The 17,720-nt window shown below is 38.0% G+C and overlaps 1 protein-coding gene across 1 annotated transcript in view; it reads left to right on the forward strand.

The window, feature by feature from the left end:
* The first annotated feature begins 3,636 nt into the window (after positions 1-3,636).
* Positions 3,637-17,720, forward strand: part of nalf1b (NALCN channel auxiliary factor 1b) — a 94,219-nt gene continuing 80,135 nt past the window's right edge. Inside the window, exon 1 of the mRNA XM_028024309.1 lies at positions 3,637-5,368. Within this exon, the coding sequence (XP_027880110.1) occupies positions 4,634-5,368 (735 nt within the window). The 5' untranslated portion in view covers positions 3,637-4,633. The remainder of the gene's footprint in view (positions 5,369-17,720) is intronic.

Below are 17,720 nucleotides of genomic sequence, written 5' to 3' on the forward strand. Positions count from 1 at the left end.
CTAGAGAACCAGGAGAGGAGCAAGTGAGGTACACTGGATCCATCTTGGATTGCTGTCGACATAATGGTGACATGTTCAGCTTTAAATGACAAAACTTGATAAAAATAATAATAATAAAATACTTGCGTGATCACCGTGAGAGGGTTTAAGGCTTACATGATGATCAAAATAATTAAATCAGCATAAGACCAATATTCTTCAGTGGATCTTATTCCAGACTTTTATTGCCAGTTTGCAACATCCAAGGCAGGGCAATGAGCCTGGGCTGAGGGTGTGTGTCTCCTCCAGCCAATCAGAGAGTGATGTGGCTGTCTTTTTTTCTCCTCCTCTTCGATGCCAGACTGATGAAGGCCAAACAAGGAGAGAGTGAGGGAGGAAAAAGAAAGATGGCCTGAAGTTTTTAATTAGAAGAGAAAAAAACAGTCAAATCAGGGTCAATGAGATTTGAGAAAGACTGTTTCAGATGGTGGCAGTAGGAAAGGAATGGGCAACGTTGAGAAAATGTAATGATTTGTAACGGATGTTCAATTAGTCAAATTTATATTCCATTTCTGATTTTGGCTACAAACAACCAAAAATATGGGCTAAACATCAGAAAGGTATAATCATAAAAATGTGTTGAAAGTGAAAAAAACATTGAGAACAATAAGAATTATTCATTTATTTACTAATCTATTTATTTACTCATAGCTCTACAGCCCCATGACAAATATAAGGATAGGGAACATTGAGAAGAAAAACATGACATTGATTTTCCTTTTTCATGACAATTTTAGTAGGTAGGTGAATAATTTGCGAAGTGAACATGTTGAGACTAAGATGATTTTTCCTTTTTCTTGCTCTATTTCTGTGTAAAACTACTGAGTCCAGGCTCGCAGACATCTCTACGCTATCCCCCAAGCTGGAAAGCTTTTGGGAATGTAGTAAAATGAAAGAAAGAAAAGATCAAAGTGTTTAAAAGTCTCAAGGAAATGCAAATGTCTTTTTTTGCTGAAGCACCAGTACTGTATCAGTTTCAACTTATGTTTGAATTGCAAAATCAAGAGAGATTGTGTACGTTTTATTGTTTCAACTACATCAAAAAAATATCTAAGTGGGTACTAAAACGCTCAAGCTGTTTATTTGATCATTTCTGATTTTAGTGACAGTTATACAAACTCATAATCCATGTCTGACTTATAAAGGTGCTTTTTTGTTTACAAATCACACAATTCTGTAAAAACAAATGCAAACATTGCTTACAAAAAAGGATACTAAACTGTGCAAATGATCGTTTTATGTAACAATAGGTGTAGCACTACAAATGACAGGATAATCAATTCTACACATGCTGCATCAGAGAAAACACACACATTGCATGGATAGTGGATGAGTCATGTCTGCCAGCCCCTACTGTTCTTGTGATGGCTCGAGATTTAAGGGCTCGCTATCTGCATTCATCTCACAGATGCAACCCCCCGCCCCTTCCTCTACCCCTTTCCGTCTCTCTGCTTGCTCTCTCTTTCTTGTTGTTGCACAACTTGTGTTTCCCTCACACACACATAACAGGTAGAAAACACTGAACGAGCGTGTGTATGTGTGAAGCTGACAACTCTCCATATGTTGTGCACGGCTGCCACTGTCAGGATCTGATATAAGTCAAAAGATATGGAAATTATTTTATGATAATCCAGTCAATCTCTATATTTCCCAACATAGAATTGTGAGACAAATCCTCTGATCCACACATCTGAATACCAGCACACAAAAAAAGTCACATTCAGGGTCAAATACAAAGTATTAGCTGTGCAACTGTGCAGTTAAAGGAAAAATAGACCATTTCTGTCAAAGTAGGACATCAATTCCTATGAGAAATAATCACAGCATTCTGCAGTGACATAATATGTGCGAGAAAGAGTGCTGAATGAGCATTGGAGCATTCTTAGCTGTCCAAAGCAGCATCTTTATTTTCAGTTCTGAACCCTACAGGTAAACATCCATAAGCACAAAACATCAATCAAGCTGAACCTCTTTGTAACATTTTGGTTGCGGACATGATCTCTTTCAGAAACTTTAGCTGGTTTGAATATAATACAACACAAGCTGTTGCCTTGAAGCAAAAAAAACAAAACATATCAGGTTCAAATCCATGCTGCCGTATTTCTGCATGGAGTTTGCATTTCCTCCATGAGCATGCATTGTTTTCCCTGACTACTCCTCCTCTTCCTTGTTTTCGTCGTACAGTCCAAAGACACAAATGGTAGGCTAAATCTTCTCTATATTGTCAATGTCTTTATTGTTGGTCAATGTTGCCCTTGATGGACTGTGTGCCACTGAAGGAAGACAAACCCCCCAACCTCTCTCCTTCATGTACGGATTCTCAGGGAAATAACATATAGCTGGATAAAATATAGCAAAATACTATGAAAATCCAGCTGCATTTTTTTAGAGACAGCAGGGTCAACCCCCAGCTTCCGCAGTAGTAGGTGAGATATCAGTGGTGCTGAAAGTTTGTCAAGTACAGTTATTATTTTTTAAATAGGTTTGTGAGTCATATTTGGCTAAACTAAGATTCTTTGAAGTGATGTTGGACTCCACCAGATGGTTCCCATGCAAGCTGAAGGACTCAGGAGTCAGTTTTTTGAAAGTGTGGAAGTATAGTGAAAAAAATAAATTGGAGAATGGAAAAGCATTTATAGCCTAAATTTATTCTCTGTCCTGTTTTACAAAAGTCGTAACCATCCGTTCATCTGTTCGTCACACAATTATACCTGTATGTAGAGCTGCCTCCAACAACTTTTCATAAATATCATCTGATATTTATGTTGTCTACTCAGATCAGCTCAATGACATGAAGCAAAACTCTTTTCTCTTTTGCCAAACCTGCAATCAAGAACTGACAGTGATCAGTAGTATAAAAAATAAGATGCATACTGCTATAGCAGCTCTTAAAGGCCCTGCCACATTTTCCTTAAACTTTTTCTCATTCTTTCTTTGTCTGGCCTCACTAACTGTGAAAAGCTGAAACAGGAACTTGCGTATTTTGGATTCTGTGCTTCTTCTTACTCTTCTTCCAGACAACGGGACCTTGATTTTCAAATGAAATGGAAATGTGACTTTTCACTAAAAAGAGGTTTTTGGACATTTGAGCCAAATTCCAGTCCGTTCTCTCATTATCCCCAGGTAGGGTGCTTCTGATGTCGTCTTTTGACTTGCGTAACACAACTCCAAAGACAAATGACAATTTGCAACAAACGAAGCCTTTGTCCTGGATATATCTGTGTGCTGTAGCTCCTGAAGCTCTTAATGGTAGTCCTCCTTATTATATTGGCCATAACACAGAACTTTAAGCCTTTTTTAGTAGTATGAATAACACATATTTATCAAAAATAAACAAATAAATTATTTGAAATTCTCCCCTCTGCTTTAGTCTTCTATGTGAGATTTGCCTCTTGATTGAAATTAAAAAACTTTAAAATAATTTTGTTAGTTATTAACTAAAGTTGAAAGTTTTAAAAAAAGCAAAAAATAATAATAATTTGAGCACATTTCTCTACAGTTGTAAATTCATATTTAAAAAATAAAATTAAATAAGTGTGCACATTATAAAGGACTCTTTGGCCAGGCACCATATGCCCCCCACCACCACCCACCCGCCCTCCTTGTCCTTCCACGGTGGCGCCACTTATCTGATATGTTTCCAAGGCCAATGTATTGACACCCTGAGTTTGACATATACTTTTCCAGTCAAGGACGAAATATTTTTACTCATGCTTCCCCAAAGTACCTGATGTCCCAGTGTGTCTGCGATATGTGAAAAAAGTAATCTTTTAACTGCAGTGTTATGAATGGATTTGCGTGTACCCTGCACCAAAGAGCAAGATCTCGTCATAAGTGTGTCTTGCCATGTCAAAATATTGAAATATCAATCTAAATATAACAGCGTGTTGCCAAAAAACAGCGTTTACCACCTTTCGGTGTCTGCGGTCTCTCCCTTAGCCTCTGCGTTTGTGTGGTGCGCATACAGGTAATAAGCTGCTCCGCCACTGCGCAACGATGGAGCTATCACAACGATGGAGATGACGCAAACAGACTCAGCTCTTCGAAAAAGTGTTTCAAGACGAACATGGCGGCAACTTAACCGAGGTCCAAGATGACAGTGGCCACCGGGAGAACCGATTCGAGGCTTTCCGAGAAACCCATCTACCTGCGTCGAGGGGGCTGCTGGCTCTCCTTTAAGTGAATCTGCGGATCGAGCGGTGGCAGACGCGCAGCATCAGCACCGAGAGGCTCGCAACAGCTGGTCTCCCTTGCGCGCCCCCCTGACAAGCGAACAAGCCCGGAGAGGGGACGTCAGGGAAGAGGTGGGGGTATGCGGTCAAAAAGGACGCCGTTCCCCCCCGGAGAGCCATGGAGAACCGGGATGCGGCAGCGCGAAGCTTAATCTGTGCGGGCACGCTAATTGGTTCGGAATAGCACCGACTTGCTGCGGGGCGCGATAGCAGGAGCGCCCTGGACCGGCGGAGGCTCGGAACCCCCCCTCCTACCGCTGCAGAGGAGAACCAACCGGAGCCCGTCGCCCGACAAGTCAATGAGTATTGTGGCAGAGGAGCCCCCGCGGTGGAGTCGGCCCAGGGCAGCACTCTCCTAAAATATGACCAGGGGTGTTTGGATGCGTCGGCAGCATAACGAATGCTTAAAATACTGGTCTGCACCCCGAGAGAACGAGAAGCCATTCACGGAGCCGGAGCGGGCCCAGAGATGGCGACAGTCGCTGGCCTCTCTGCTCTTCATCACCGTCCTGCTCTCTGATCACCTGTGGTTCTGCGCTGAGGCCAAGCTGACGCGGACCCGCGACAAGCGGTCGGACGAGGGGCACGCTATCTCGGACGCGGGCGAGAAGAAGCCAAACTCCCCCCAACAACAACACGTCCCAAAATCACCCGACCCCCGCCGCCTCGCCAGAGAGCAAGATGTTATTTTTATAGGGAATTCTACCAAACCTCTGTGGCGGATGGACACCTGTCACCCGGACAGCTTGTCCAGAGACTGCTTCACTTTCACGGACGCTCTGACAGTGTGCCTGGGCCTCTCTGGCGAAGAAGAAGAGGGGACACAGTCGGCGTACGTGAATCTGAGCGATTTGTACCTTTCTTTTTGTAATTCCTACTCACTTTTGGATTTGTTTTACGGGTTTACGAGTCCGGACGTTTTGAATTGCTCCCTGGATACGGCCATGGGGGTGGATCTGCTGGGGTGCGCGGAGTGTGTCCGGGCTTATCAGCGTCTGGATCGGCAGGCGGAGGAGAACTACAGGGAGTTTGAGCTGCTGGTTCAGAAGTACGAGACGGACGCGTACTCAGTCAGGACATGCATGGATGAGTGCAAGGTAGGACGCACGCACACCCCGCACGTGCACTTAAGAAGAAAAATGGGATAGGGAGGCCACTGTCGTCATGGTAACCGCTTGGCATATTTGTCATGTGTGCATTAATGCTCAAAAGTTCAAGATACCTATAGGTCATCAGACTGCATGGCTGCAGCACATTCTGCACATACTGGAAGATACTGGAGGAAGTAAGCATCTAAGGCTGTAAATCTTCTTTTATGTGTTTTTTATGTTTCGTTTATATTTTGGTATTATTTATATGTATATTTATTTAATAAAACTGTTGGCCGTTTGTGTAGCATACCTGACATGTTAATGTCTGGCATGTGGACTCAGATTCAGTCACACCTTAACCAGATAAGCAGAGAGAGAGAGAGAGAGACAGGGGGCACCGTTTTAATATTTCTAATAGCACTTCTGTGATTTCTGCATCTAATCCAGGATTTGCACTTCCCCCAGTTTACCTGTTGTTCCAGCAGCAGCAGTACAGTCATTGCAGTCATACACCATGCTTGCTTTTGCAATTAACAGCAGACATCAGATGATAAAGATGGAGCCCGCATTTTGTGTCACGTTTGATGTTTGAGCTCAGTCTGCCTGCTGTCGAGGAGAAACGAGGTGCATCAGCTGAATAACAGTTGAGACTATTTTTGTTTGTTTTGAGCTGGTTGCAGAGACTTGCCTTTGTTTTATCAGTCCTGTTGTAACTGTCCATGGTGCTGAAGCAAAATGCTGCAAAGGGGTTTCAGAAGGAAAAGTCTTTATTTCAAACCGTGGATATATAGCAGGTAGTTTGACAGCAATGTAGATAACACTGATGTATGTAACAACGCGTAACATATTGAAATAACTTTAGAAGAGTTCTCCATAAGATTTCACGTGTTTTTGTTTTTGTTTAATTACCCCGGACTGGATTCACTGCCTTGCAAAAAATATTGTACAAATTGAGTATATTCTCTATTTGTCAACCACTTTGACACCTTAGAACCTAAAATTTCAGTCTGTTTTATTGGTGTCTTATAACAAAACAACACAAACTGACACTCAACAGTTTTATTTTATTGTTTTATTTTTTCGTAGAGCAATCTGAATGCATTTTCAGATAGGAAATCTCAGAACAAACACAACATGATTCGACACAGAATTTTGACTGGACCTACACTCACACACAAATTAGCTTTGATTTAAATAATTTCATTCTAGGTCTGCATCTTTAGAGTCACTGTCCTGTTGAGCCTGTTGAATATCATTCTCATTGCTTTTGCAGCCTCATACAGGTTGCCTTCCGTTATTGCTCCATATTTAACTTTTTCAATCTTCCCACCAGCTTTGAACTGCTCCCCTGTCCCTGCTAACATAAGGCAACCATTCTACATGTTGCATACCCATGTTTCATGGCGAGGGTGTGGTGTACGAGGGGATGTGGAGTTTCAATTTTCTGCCACACATGCATTCATATTGACATATTGGCTCATCTGACCTACATCCACGTGTTTTCTGTGTCTTCTATCACTTTTGGCAAACTGCAAACATCATCTTATGGTGATGAAACAGTGACTTTCTTATTGCCACTCTCCCATGAAGGCCAGATTTATGGAGAGAGCACAGCTTATAATGATCCTGTCAACAGATTATTTTGCCTCAGTTGTGGATCTCTGCAGAATTTACCATGGATCACTTTGCTTAGATGGAAAACTATGACTTGGAAGGTTTGCAGTTTCAACATATTATTCCATTTTAAGACAGTGAATCGGCCAGTGATCTGTGACTTGGGTTTTTGTCTTATAACCTAACTCCTGCTTTTAACTTCTTCACCACTTTATTAGTGGCCTATTTGCTGTGTTTCTTAATCTTGTTGTTGTTTGTTCACTAATATTATCTAACAAACCTCTGTGCCATTTCACAGAACCGCTAGATTTAATTACTCAGCAAGAATCTATTTATTAGATTATGTGTGTTTTGAAGGCAATTGGTTGCACTAGAATTATTTAGGGGTATCAAAGTAAAGTGGGCTCATTACCAGAGCAGTTCACTAATTTCTATGTGTCATTTTCGTTTCACCTAACAAGATTGCTGTATTTGCTTTTGGTCACAAAAATCCAGGTTGTTAGTAGCTATTTGATTAAATGGGTAAAAGTGTTAAACATATAAATATTTTTCAATAATCAACGGATGTCTAGAGGGCATCTTTAATACATACGTTTTGCAATAACTGGTATTTAAATTGTAAACAAAGAATTCAAATGAAGATATGTTTTCTGGTAGAGCTAAAAAGCCACCCAGCCTAACGGTGCAACATAATGATGTGCATCATTAGACTGCATTAAGTGCTTAGATAGGCTTACAGTTATATGCTATATTGTACTGTGTATGCCCATTTCTTATGTTGAACAGTTTGGGTTGGAGAGAAATTCAGCTAAGAAACAACCTTGCATTTTGTAGCAAAAAGCTTAAACGATTTAAAACTTAAAAAATGTTTTGGAGTTCAAATGGAAAGTCTGAATGTTAACAATCTGAGTTAGATATGTTTTAACAAATAAATGAGGTTGCTACAGAAGAGTTTTCTTAGCTTATTTTGAACCATAGCATGTAAACATGCTTGTTTTCTCATGTGTACATGCAGTTTTAAATGCAAATTATTTCCATTAGTCTATATTCTATCATATCTATAAATACAAATTTGTACTATGCCATCTAATAAGCAGCCTGCTTTTGCACGGCATCTTTTGTTAATGCAATAAGACTCAGGCTGAGCTACATTAGTCTTTTGGCCCCTTTATTTCAGTCTGAATTGTTAATCTGTTTCAGTGTACATGTGACCTTTGTGGGAGTCTGACTCCCCAGGCCTGCTGGCCTCCTCCAGAAAGCTATTGCTTCTTCAAAGACCATTCTGTTGGACAATACATAGACACGAGGAGCTGCTTGAAGGAGCAGTTATGGGTTTTCACTCTCATATCCTCTGTAACTTTTTTTTCTAAAACCTTCTCTCCGTGGTAAATAGGTTATTCGCATATGAAACATTGTTGAGAAGTTTGTAAGACCTAAAGGAAATTAAAGAGCAAAAGACACATTTGTATGCTGTATTCATGTATTGTCACTGTTATGATGCAAGAGGTGATGCAATATAAAGTTTTTTAGCAACATAAACTGACTCAAAAAGCAATAGGGTGAAAAGAAAGTTTTATGTTCAGGCAACACTAGCATTTGTGTTTAACTGCTCAGAAGCATAGTTGATGTATGAAAAAATTCAGCTTGAAATGCAGCATTTGGGACCAACAGAGGAATGTGCCTAAAATATTTGTTTCAGATAAACTTTTCTACATTTTATCCTTTTACAATCTTGAACTCTAATTTTCAACATGCTAGGGGACAAAATGATCAGGTTGAAGAATGTGATCTGGTCAGGTGAGGTTAATATGTAACTCTTTGGTTTACATATACGATATGTGTGATAGAAAAATAACATTGTACATGACCCAGCGACATAATTCCCACTGTGGTGGCAGCATCATTTTATGATGCTTTTTTGGGGGCTGGGACAGCGATGGTTTTTAGATTGATGGTAAGATAAATGGAGCTGAATACAGAGCAATTCAGCTTTTTTATTATTTGTAAAAGAAACAGGAAAAACTCTAAATAAGTTTTCTTCCATTTTACCATTGTGCACTACTTTGTGTTGGCTCATACATTAAATGCCATTAAAGCATAATATAAAGTTTGTGAATTTAATGGAGTGAAATGAGAAAAAGTTGAAATTGCTTTAGCATTGCACTTTATTTTTATTATAATAAAAAAAAAATTATCAGAACATTTCAAGGAATAAAATATTTTCTCATTGATGGTGAGTTTTGTTTAGTTAAAACAGTTTTAAATTTGGCTTGAGTCTTAATTTGTAAACATGAAACATTGACAAGGCTGCTTCTTAATTACAAACCTATTAGAAATGCAATGACTACTCGTTTTATGTCTAATGCTTTCCTAATTCTTAATATTGGAAACTTTTTAATTGCCATTTTGTTATTTAATATCTTAACGAGAGAAGCATCACTTGTAATTTTTTTTATATCTGCTACCTTCAGAAGATCAAAGATACCTGTAGAAAATAAATCTACTGAGTGTTTGAAAGGTTCTGCTTCAGTGCTGTTTGCTTCAGTACATCTTCATTGACTTTTAGGAGATGGATCAATAAAATTTAGCGGATAATTCTGAAGTGGAAAAGATAGTACACATGATGTAGATATTGAACATTTTGAAAAGTGTGTTATGCATTTCTGTTCAGCCCATTTTGATTGAATACTCTGTTGGACCTCTGTTTACTGCAGCTAAATATTCAAGTGTTCTGGATTATCTCTCTGCTAGTTTTGCACATCTAGATATTTTTCCCCCCGTTCTATTTTGTACAATAACTCAAGCTCAGTTAAACTGTGAAATTCAATTTTCAGGTCTTTCCACAAATTCTCAATTAGATTAAGGCCTAGACTTTGACTGGTCCATTTTAACACATGTATGTCCTTTAAGCTAAACTAGTGCGATGCAGCTCTGATGGTGTGTTTAGGGTTGTTGTCCTAGTGGAACATTAACCTCCTCCATAATCTCAAATATTTTGTTGCCTCTAACTAGTTTTCTTCCTGGATTTATCTGTGTTTAACTTAATCAATCAACCCAAATTGTAGACACAATTTTCACCACTTATAGCCATTTACATGTTGGCAAAAAATACATTTTGGTTTCATTTGGTCACAGCACCTTCGTTTTAAATATTTGTTGCGCACTTCTAGTGACTTTCCTTCAACAAAAGGTTGCATGACTAATAATTGTCCTGTTGAAACGTTCTTCCACCTGAGCAGTAGATCTTTACAGCTGAGCCACAGTGACTGTAGGCTTCTTGAAATTATAAAAAAATCTTATTTTTCAGTTTTCCCATTTATGCAAATTGTAGTAACTTTCTACTATTGCAGTTGTGCTATACTCTGTTTTTAGATAATTCATTTTGTAGTTTCTCAGTGGGATATGGAGACCTAATGCGTGTTCTAGAAAAAGTTAAGCTCATAGTTATAAATAAAAAAGTGAATAATTTCCAGGGATGTTTATTCTTTGGCAAGAGTGTTCATGTGATTAAACACATCCATATGTGAACAATTTCAACTCTCATGTATAGGTGGTGACTGTAAATCTTTCAGTTCCAAATCTTGTTCCATAATGAAGTCCAAGCAGAACAATAAAGTATGCACAAATACAAATTAAAATAATAGAATAATGAACATTTTTATTGAAAAATAAATCCCTACCTTGGTTGAAAAGATGAAGTTTCTTGACTCTAATATTTATGAGTAATTTTGGATTTACTAAACAAAGACTTTAGTTATGTACCCATTCAATTCCAGATGCTATAGGTAAAATTAAATCTGTATTTTTAAAATTTCAGTTCTAGCTACAAGTTCCTGGCGCATTTTTCCTTGATGACACTTTTGATCATTGCAACTGATCCAAGGTTTTATACTTTTGTGAATATGAACAACTGAGTCTCTGAAAGTAGGAATAAAACTATAAATTTTGAATTAATAGCTCTGAGAGAAAGATTGCATACTGGAGTGTGTGTCTTAAGAATAAGCTTTGAAGTAATTAGTCTGTTGCTCAGGGGACCACAAGCCGTTTAGAAAGCTGAGATGGAAGAATGACAGCTTGGAATTTTAGAAAGACTGGTGATGATTGATACTGGGAAATTAGTATTTGAAAAAAGGGATAAACTGAAACACATTTCATAACTATCTCTATTATTTACAACGTAGCAACAAATGTAGCAATACCAAAAGGACTTAAAGCCAAAGGACCTTATAAAACCACTAAAATCTCCCAGGGCCAATGTTATCTTTTCAAGATCCTTCACAAGTCAAGAGTTATAACTTGAAGTGTGCACAAACTTTGCTGTCAATTTGTCCACTGACCGGTTGCTTGTGGCTGTTTGCTGAGCTGCTTCCTCCTGAGGCTGCTGGCCTCTCTTTCTGCAGTAGGCACCCCGAGGTCACAAATATCCAACCAGTGACCAGCTTTGAAGTGTGCAGCACACACAGATCTTCATATTACTGCTGGCCAGACAGCCTGTCATCTGTGCCACATTGCATGGTCCCTGGAGCCTTCAGCACTTGTGTATGAAAGCGTTTTCCATTGTCTTACAAAAGTATTCATTCTTCTTGGATTATTTTTCAGGTTTTGTGACATTACCAACATCAACTTTAATGTAGGACTTTTAAGTGACATACCTATACAGAACAATGCGTGAAGTGGAAGGTAGGCCTTAAATGTTTTCAAATTTCTTTTGCGAATAAAAATCTGAAAAGTGTGGCATTGTGTTTGGCCCTTTTTACTTTGTCACTAGAGCGCCACAATATGTCAAATTGCAGCTGCAATCGCAATGTGTGCAACAATTGCAAAGAACGAGTTGGATACAAAATATGTTGGGATGCTGTAATTAAGAGTCAATTCAAAGACTATTATCCAATCTGACTTGTTAAATGCACTTCAGCTGCGATGATGTCTATACCTGATGAATATTTTTAGTGCAACTAAAGCTAAAAACAATTGGTTGGGTCATTTTGATGTAAGAAAATACTCAGGAGAAAGTGGCTTAATCAAATTTGTATCATCATTACAATATTTATTTATTTATTTTATTTAAAACATTATGAATTTTAATATTACACCTCGTTCACATACTGTAGATTTTTTTAAACAGGAATAGGATGAACTTATAAACTTATTTATCTCTGCTCTATTAAATGACTCACCTTAAAAGCCCAATTTTAAAGCTACTTACTGTATGTATAGTACTGTATTTTTAGCTACTGTGTTGCAAAATAGCAACAGAAAAACAAATAAAAAAAATCTAAATAGCAGAAATAGTTATGTTTTTTCATCATTTTTTGTTCTAAATAACTGTTTTTCTTCTCAATTATTTTTAAGTATAGTTGAATTATTTAACCCTCCTCTTATGTTGCAGGTCAAATCGACCTGTTTTAAAGTTTAAGTTTAAAAAAAAAAATACTTGGAAGTATTTTTTTTGCATGAAACTTTTTTCTATTTGTCTTAATAGGTGCACTCTACATATAAATTGAAAATGTATTCATTTTACACATTTGCAACCCCATTTGGTTGTGTGTTTGAACTTTGGCTGGGCCATTCAAAGATTTAACTTTCCTTAGATCTAAGCAGTTCTGTACCTCCAGCCACTACATGTGGTCAAAAAGTCAAATGTTGGCTTAATATCACAACAGTACCTTCTTCTGCATGTTTGTGGTGTCCCCCTCGTTGTTTATGTCAAATGGAAAACTGAACTTTGACTTGTGTTGAACAATAGTTTTCTTCTTGCAGTTCTCCCAATAAAATCCAGTTAATCTGTAATGACCACAATTCCCTAATGGATTTTTCACGAGTTGTGTATATCTGCTGTTTCGTCAGAGTAGAGGAATCCTGTTTTTCTTGTCTAATTATTGTTCTCCCTTCCAGGCCTGTTAGTTCAGGTGAATGGTCATGTCTTGGTTGATCTTTCGTTTTGCCAGACTCTTTTGTTTTTTTGGATGATGGACTAAACACTGCTCCATGAAATGTCCTGAGCTTACTTTAAACTTCTCCACAGTGATAACCCTCATCAGTCTTCTGTGTTTCTTGACTTTTGTCAATAGAACAGCTGGATTTCAATCTACTCTTGTCTTTTTCACACCTTTTAAATTTCTTTTTGATATTTAAAACATAAAAATAGATTAATTTTGATCTCTCTTTATTCAGGTTTGTCCATTGAGTTTGAAATGCATTAACATAAAATCTTCCTAATGTACCTTTACATGTGAAGGAACATCACACACGCATGCACATCCCCACACACACACACAAAGATCCCCTTACGCAGTGTTTCCTGCAGGTCCAGACCTGAATGTCCCTTCCGGTGTAATTTAATTTGCACTCCCATAATTCTCTGCTTCTCTGGTGGCTGTGTCTCCAGGGCTCCGTCTCAACATGTTGATCTCCTTCTTCCCTCCATCAGTGAGTGTTCCTCTCTTGCTTTCACATCCTCTCCCATCAGTGTCAGCTTGGAGAAACCACATCGCACTTACACACACACACCCACACACGCCCCACCAACACACACACACACACACACACGCACGCACGCACGCACGCACACACACACACACACACACACACACACACACACACACACACACACACACACACACACACACACACAAAGTATTTCTCTCTCTTCATTGTCCCCATCCATATGAGGAAGACGTTCCTTCCTTCAAGGCTTACGGTTCATCTTTCACGCTACCTTTCTAGAATCGTGGGTGTGGAGCCTTTGCTTCTGCTGGAGTAATTGATGATGATCTAAGTTAAGGTTCTTTCTTTCCCATCAATTGCTTTGACCACAAATATTTCTTTGTGTGCACTTATCAAATAATTTTCAAATCCACAGTGAATTAAATAAACTTTCACCATTTGCACACAAGTATTTGTCTGAATGTTCACTTAACTTAGTTATGTGGGATTATGTTTTAACTTCACACTATACAGCTGACACTGTTGCTTATTCTGGTCTGTGGTCTTTATGCTTTGGCAAACAGCAACAATACATAATAGCACTGTAAGAATTTGGAGATCAATTTCAACAAATGCAAAGGTTAAAAAGAAAAGCAAAGGCCACTTCAGAATCTTTATGCATGCAAGTGTATCTAAAAAACTGTTTAAGTTTTTGATGAAGAGGAAATTTTAATACCTATAAGGTTTATATTTATCAAGGTAGAACATGTCCTGACTTTAAATTTCAGTAGAAAAAACTGCATAGAAATGAAAATCAATCTGCATTATCTATATACTCTAAATAATATTCTAAATAATTAATGTACAACGATTCAGAAGTGCCACAAATTATTAGATAAATAAATCATCAATGGATTTGTTGTACTTTCCATTAGTTATTTAAAAAACACATTTCAAAAGTGCAATAAAATACTAAAGTAATTTACTGCATGTATGATTTATTAAACATGTAATCAAAATACCGATTTTGTTTGTAAAATATTGATAGGTATTTTCTCTACCTACATAAAAAGAACCACAGACAACGTTACTTAGTTTTCCAACCAACTCTTGCAAGAGGGAAGGCACAGAAAGTCAACTTCTACCAGCCGATCTCCGTGCGTTCTGCCATCCTGGTGCAGAGCTCGTCTTTTATTAGCAGGGAAGGGAGTGAATGGAATGTGGGAGAGGGATCTTGACAGCGGGGAGGGCTATCCTGATAACAGGGAGGGGGAACACAGACACTAAATTCTACACACAGTTTTACAACTAAGGAGTATCTCAGGAAGATCTCCTAAAGAAGATAAAAACACCACCTGCAAAAACATGTTCGAGGTTAAGGGAAAGGTTAGTCATGTCTTACGCACAGTTTATCAAGTTCCTTTTCTCCAGGGTGAGAACACTAAACCTTTAAATGAAAAAACAAACTAGTAATAAAAAACTACTAATGTAAGAGTGATAATAAAACATAATAATTCTAATAAAAATATATGTGTTAATTATTAGTCATATACCTGGCAGTTAAGTTCAATGCAATTTTTAAACTTTACAAATTGGATTTTTATTTTTCTGACATTATTATTAACTTTAATGCATTATTAACTGTTTGGAGCATCTCATCCAGAATCCTGACTTGGATCTCTGGAGGAAGCTAAAGATTAAGTTGATGGCAAGGAAGACATCAAAGACTTGTATCTCATCACCAAAGATAAATCATTAAAATACCAAAGTAAACATGCAAAAAACTGACAGCAATTACAAGATTATTTTCACTGCTATAATTCTGCTAAAGATTTCATCAATGATTACTGACACGGTTGTAGCTAACTTTTGACATGCTATTTTTAATTTAAGAAAAAAGATGTTTTGCTTTGAGACATGACAGTCTCTGACAAATTTTGAAAAATTGTAATGAAGTGGGCGTTACGAAGAGACACCGAGGGCACGACCAAGTGTAGGGAAAAGATTCACTGTTCAACAATTCAAATTTAATTAAAATGCATTAAGCAATGTTACAGCACATTAGGCAATGTTACATGTTGAAAACGGAGCAACCGTTGTTTTGTACAAAGGTGAGGCATTGATTGTTCTGCTGCAGCTCGGTTTTGACCTAAGCGAGTGCACGGCTGTCAGTATCTTCTGCAGTGATTCTGAAACGGTCGTCCTGCACGATACTGCCGCCAGCAGACAGCGCAAAGGAGACCCGTTGCACTCTGTGTCCACACTGCAAATGAGTCACGCATGCAAATCAGAGAAATGATATCGATCACCGCTTGCCAAGCTTACAATTCCAACTCCTGACTCACCACAGGTGCTTTTGTTTGAGTGAGGTGGGTTTTATACCCAAACGCAGGAATGTGTGATGTGGTTGTAACAAGCTATACATTTGAAACTTGCAACAATCAACTGCAGCAGCCAAAGTTCAACCCAAAGTTCAACATGTTACATGAAAATGTCAAGTTTTGCACAGAAACATGAACATAGCACCCGTACGAGCCTACTTATACGGTTTATCTGGGTGTTAGTTACATGTTAAAGTCTTTCAATCAAGTCCTCCATGATATTAGGAAGGAGACCCAGCCGCTCCTTTCTAATATCAACAAGACTGAAAAAAATATGAGTCTCGATTACTTCTAATTGAGAAAATGTAAAAGAGGTCAACAGTTTTTATATTACAAACATGTATTACTGTTTTTGTTTGGTCAATAGATTTGTTTTTGTAATGTAAGGAAGGACTTATACTTTCTTAAAACTGTAAAAATTAAACATAATATATGATTATCTTTTAAATTTTTTATATAAGTTTTTTTTTTTTTTTCCATTTTTTTCTCCGAAGCATTTTTGCGGCACTAGTGGCTCATATTTTTTGTACAGTAGGCAGACAGGAAGGAGGGTGAGGAGAGGGGGGAAGACATGCGGTAAAGGTCGTCGGGACCGGGAGTCGAACCCGCAACGTCCGCGTTGAGGACTAAGGCCTCCAAACGTGGGGCGTGCTAACCCCCTGCGCCACCACAGCACGCCCCTTTTTTTATAAGTTTTATTTCTTCAAAAAATCCAACAAAGCAAAGGATATTAAAATAAGTAAATACAAGCTACATGGAGCCAATGACAATATAAATTATATTTAGTAAAAAAATAGAAAAGTTTGAGCTGCTGTTGTTGCTAATTACAACTTTATGGCTCAGTGCTTCCTTCTTCCGAAAGGTGTTTACTAAAATAATTCTCTTTTGGAAAACTTCTGCTGTTCTACCAAAATGCTTCTTATTTTCACTTTTAGGCTTTTCTGCTTTCAGATGCAACAGATGAGCAAGGCTCTATGTCCTATCATTCAACAACTTCAAAAGCAAAGTCTCCATTCTCATGTTTCTGCTTCTGTTTCATCTCTTTTTTCCCTCATTGCTATGTGTTTGCAACAGTTACATGCTGTTATATGTAGGGAAACGTTGGTTCTGGTGCACAGGTTATTTTTATTGCTCTGACAGGTCTAGCAACTGATTTAAGGCTGGACCTTTGCAAAAAAATATATAAAAAAATAAAAATCAAAGAAGGATCCTCCTTTCTCCTGTGCTGCTCATTTTATGCAGACCATAATGGAGTTACCATTCCTGGTTAAATGTCCCCTGCTGATTTTCTAATTCCACTGAGCAATATGAAATTGTCACTGCAGTCTTTTTGGGGCGACAGATTTAAACTCTAACTAGTCAGAAGAGCAGAGGAAGAAAATATTAAAAAGAGAAGAATAAATCAATTTTTCAGCAGAACAGCAATGCAGTTTTTGTATCTTTGTTGCCCATGAGGGATAAATTGTCCACACAAGAGTATATGATGTAATTCAGCATTATTTCCCCACTGCTATTGCCACAGCTTGAACTTTTGTACATTTTAAAAAAAGATGCTTCCGTATCCCATCATTACTAGTCATTTTTGTATCGCTGTTAGTGAAGATTGCTTCAGACAGTGAAAAAAAACAAACCTTTCGTGGACCATTTTGAACTGTTGAAGGCCTAGATCATTTCTCAACAATAATCTGGGCCTATTTATAGAATAGCTTGTTGATTATCTGGTTATTAATTAAAACATGCCTGCTAATTTATTTACTTCTCTCATACACTTTGTACACCTCACACATGCTGCTGCCACAGAATCAGTGTAACTGTGACTCAATAAATATTTACTCACATTAGCATGCAGGATATTAGAAACTGAAAGCAAAGTTCACAGACTGCCCTACTTTTTATCAATTCAGTTTATGGCACTCTTAGAGATTTGAAATGTCCTT

The sequence above is a fragment of the Xiphophorus couchianus genome, chromosome 7 (genome assembly GCF_001444195.1).
Source record: "Xiphophorus couchianus chromosome 7, X_couchianus-1.0, whole genome shotgun sequence".
NCBI lineage: Eukaryota > Metazoa > Chordata > Actinopteri > Cyprinodontiformes > Poeciliidae > Xiphophorus > Xiphophorus couchianus.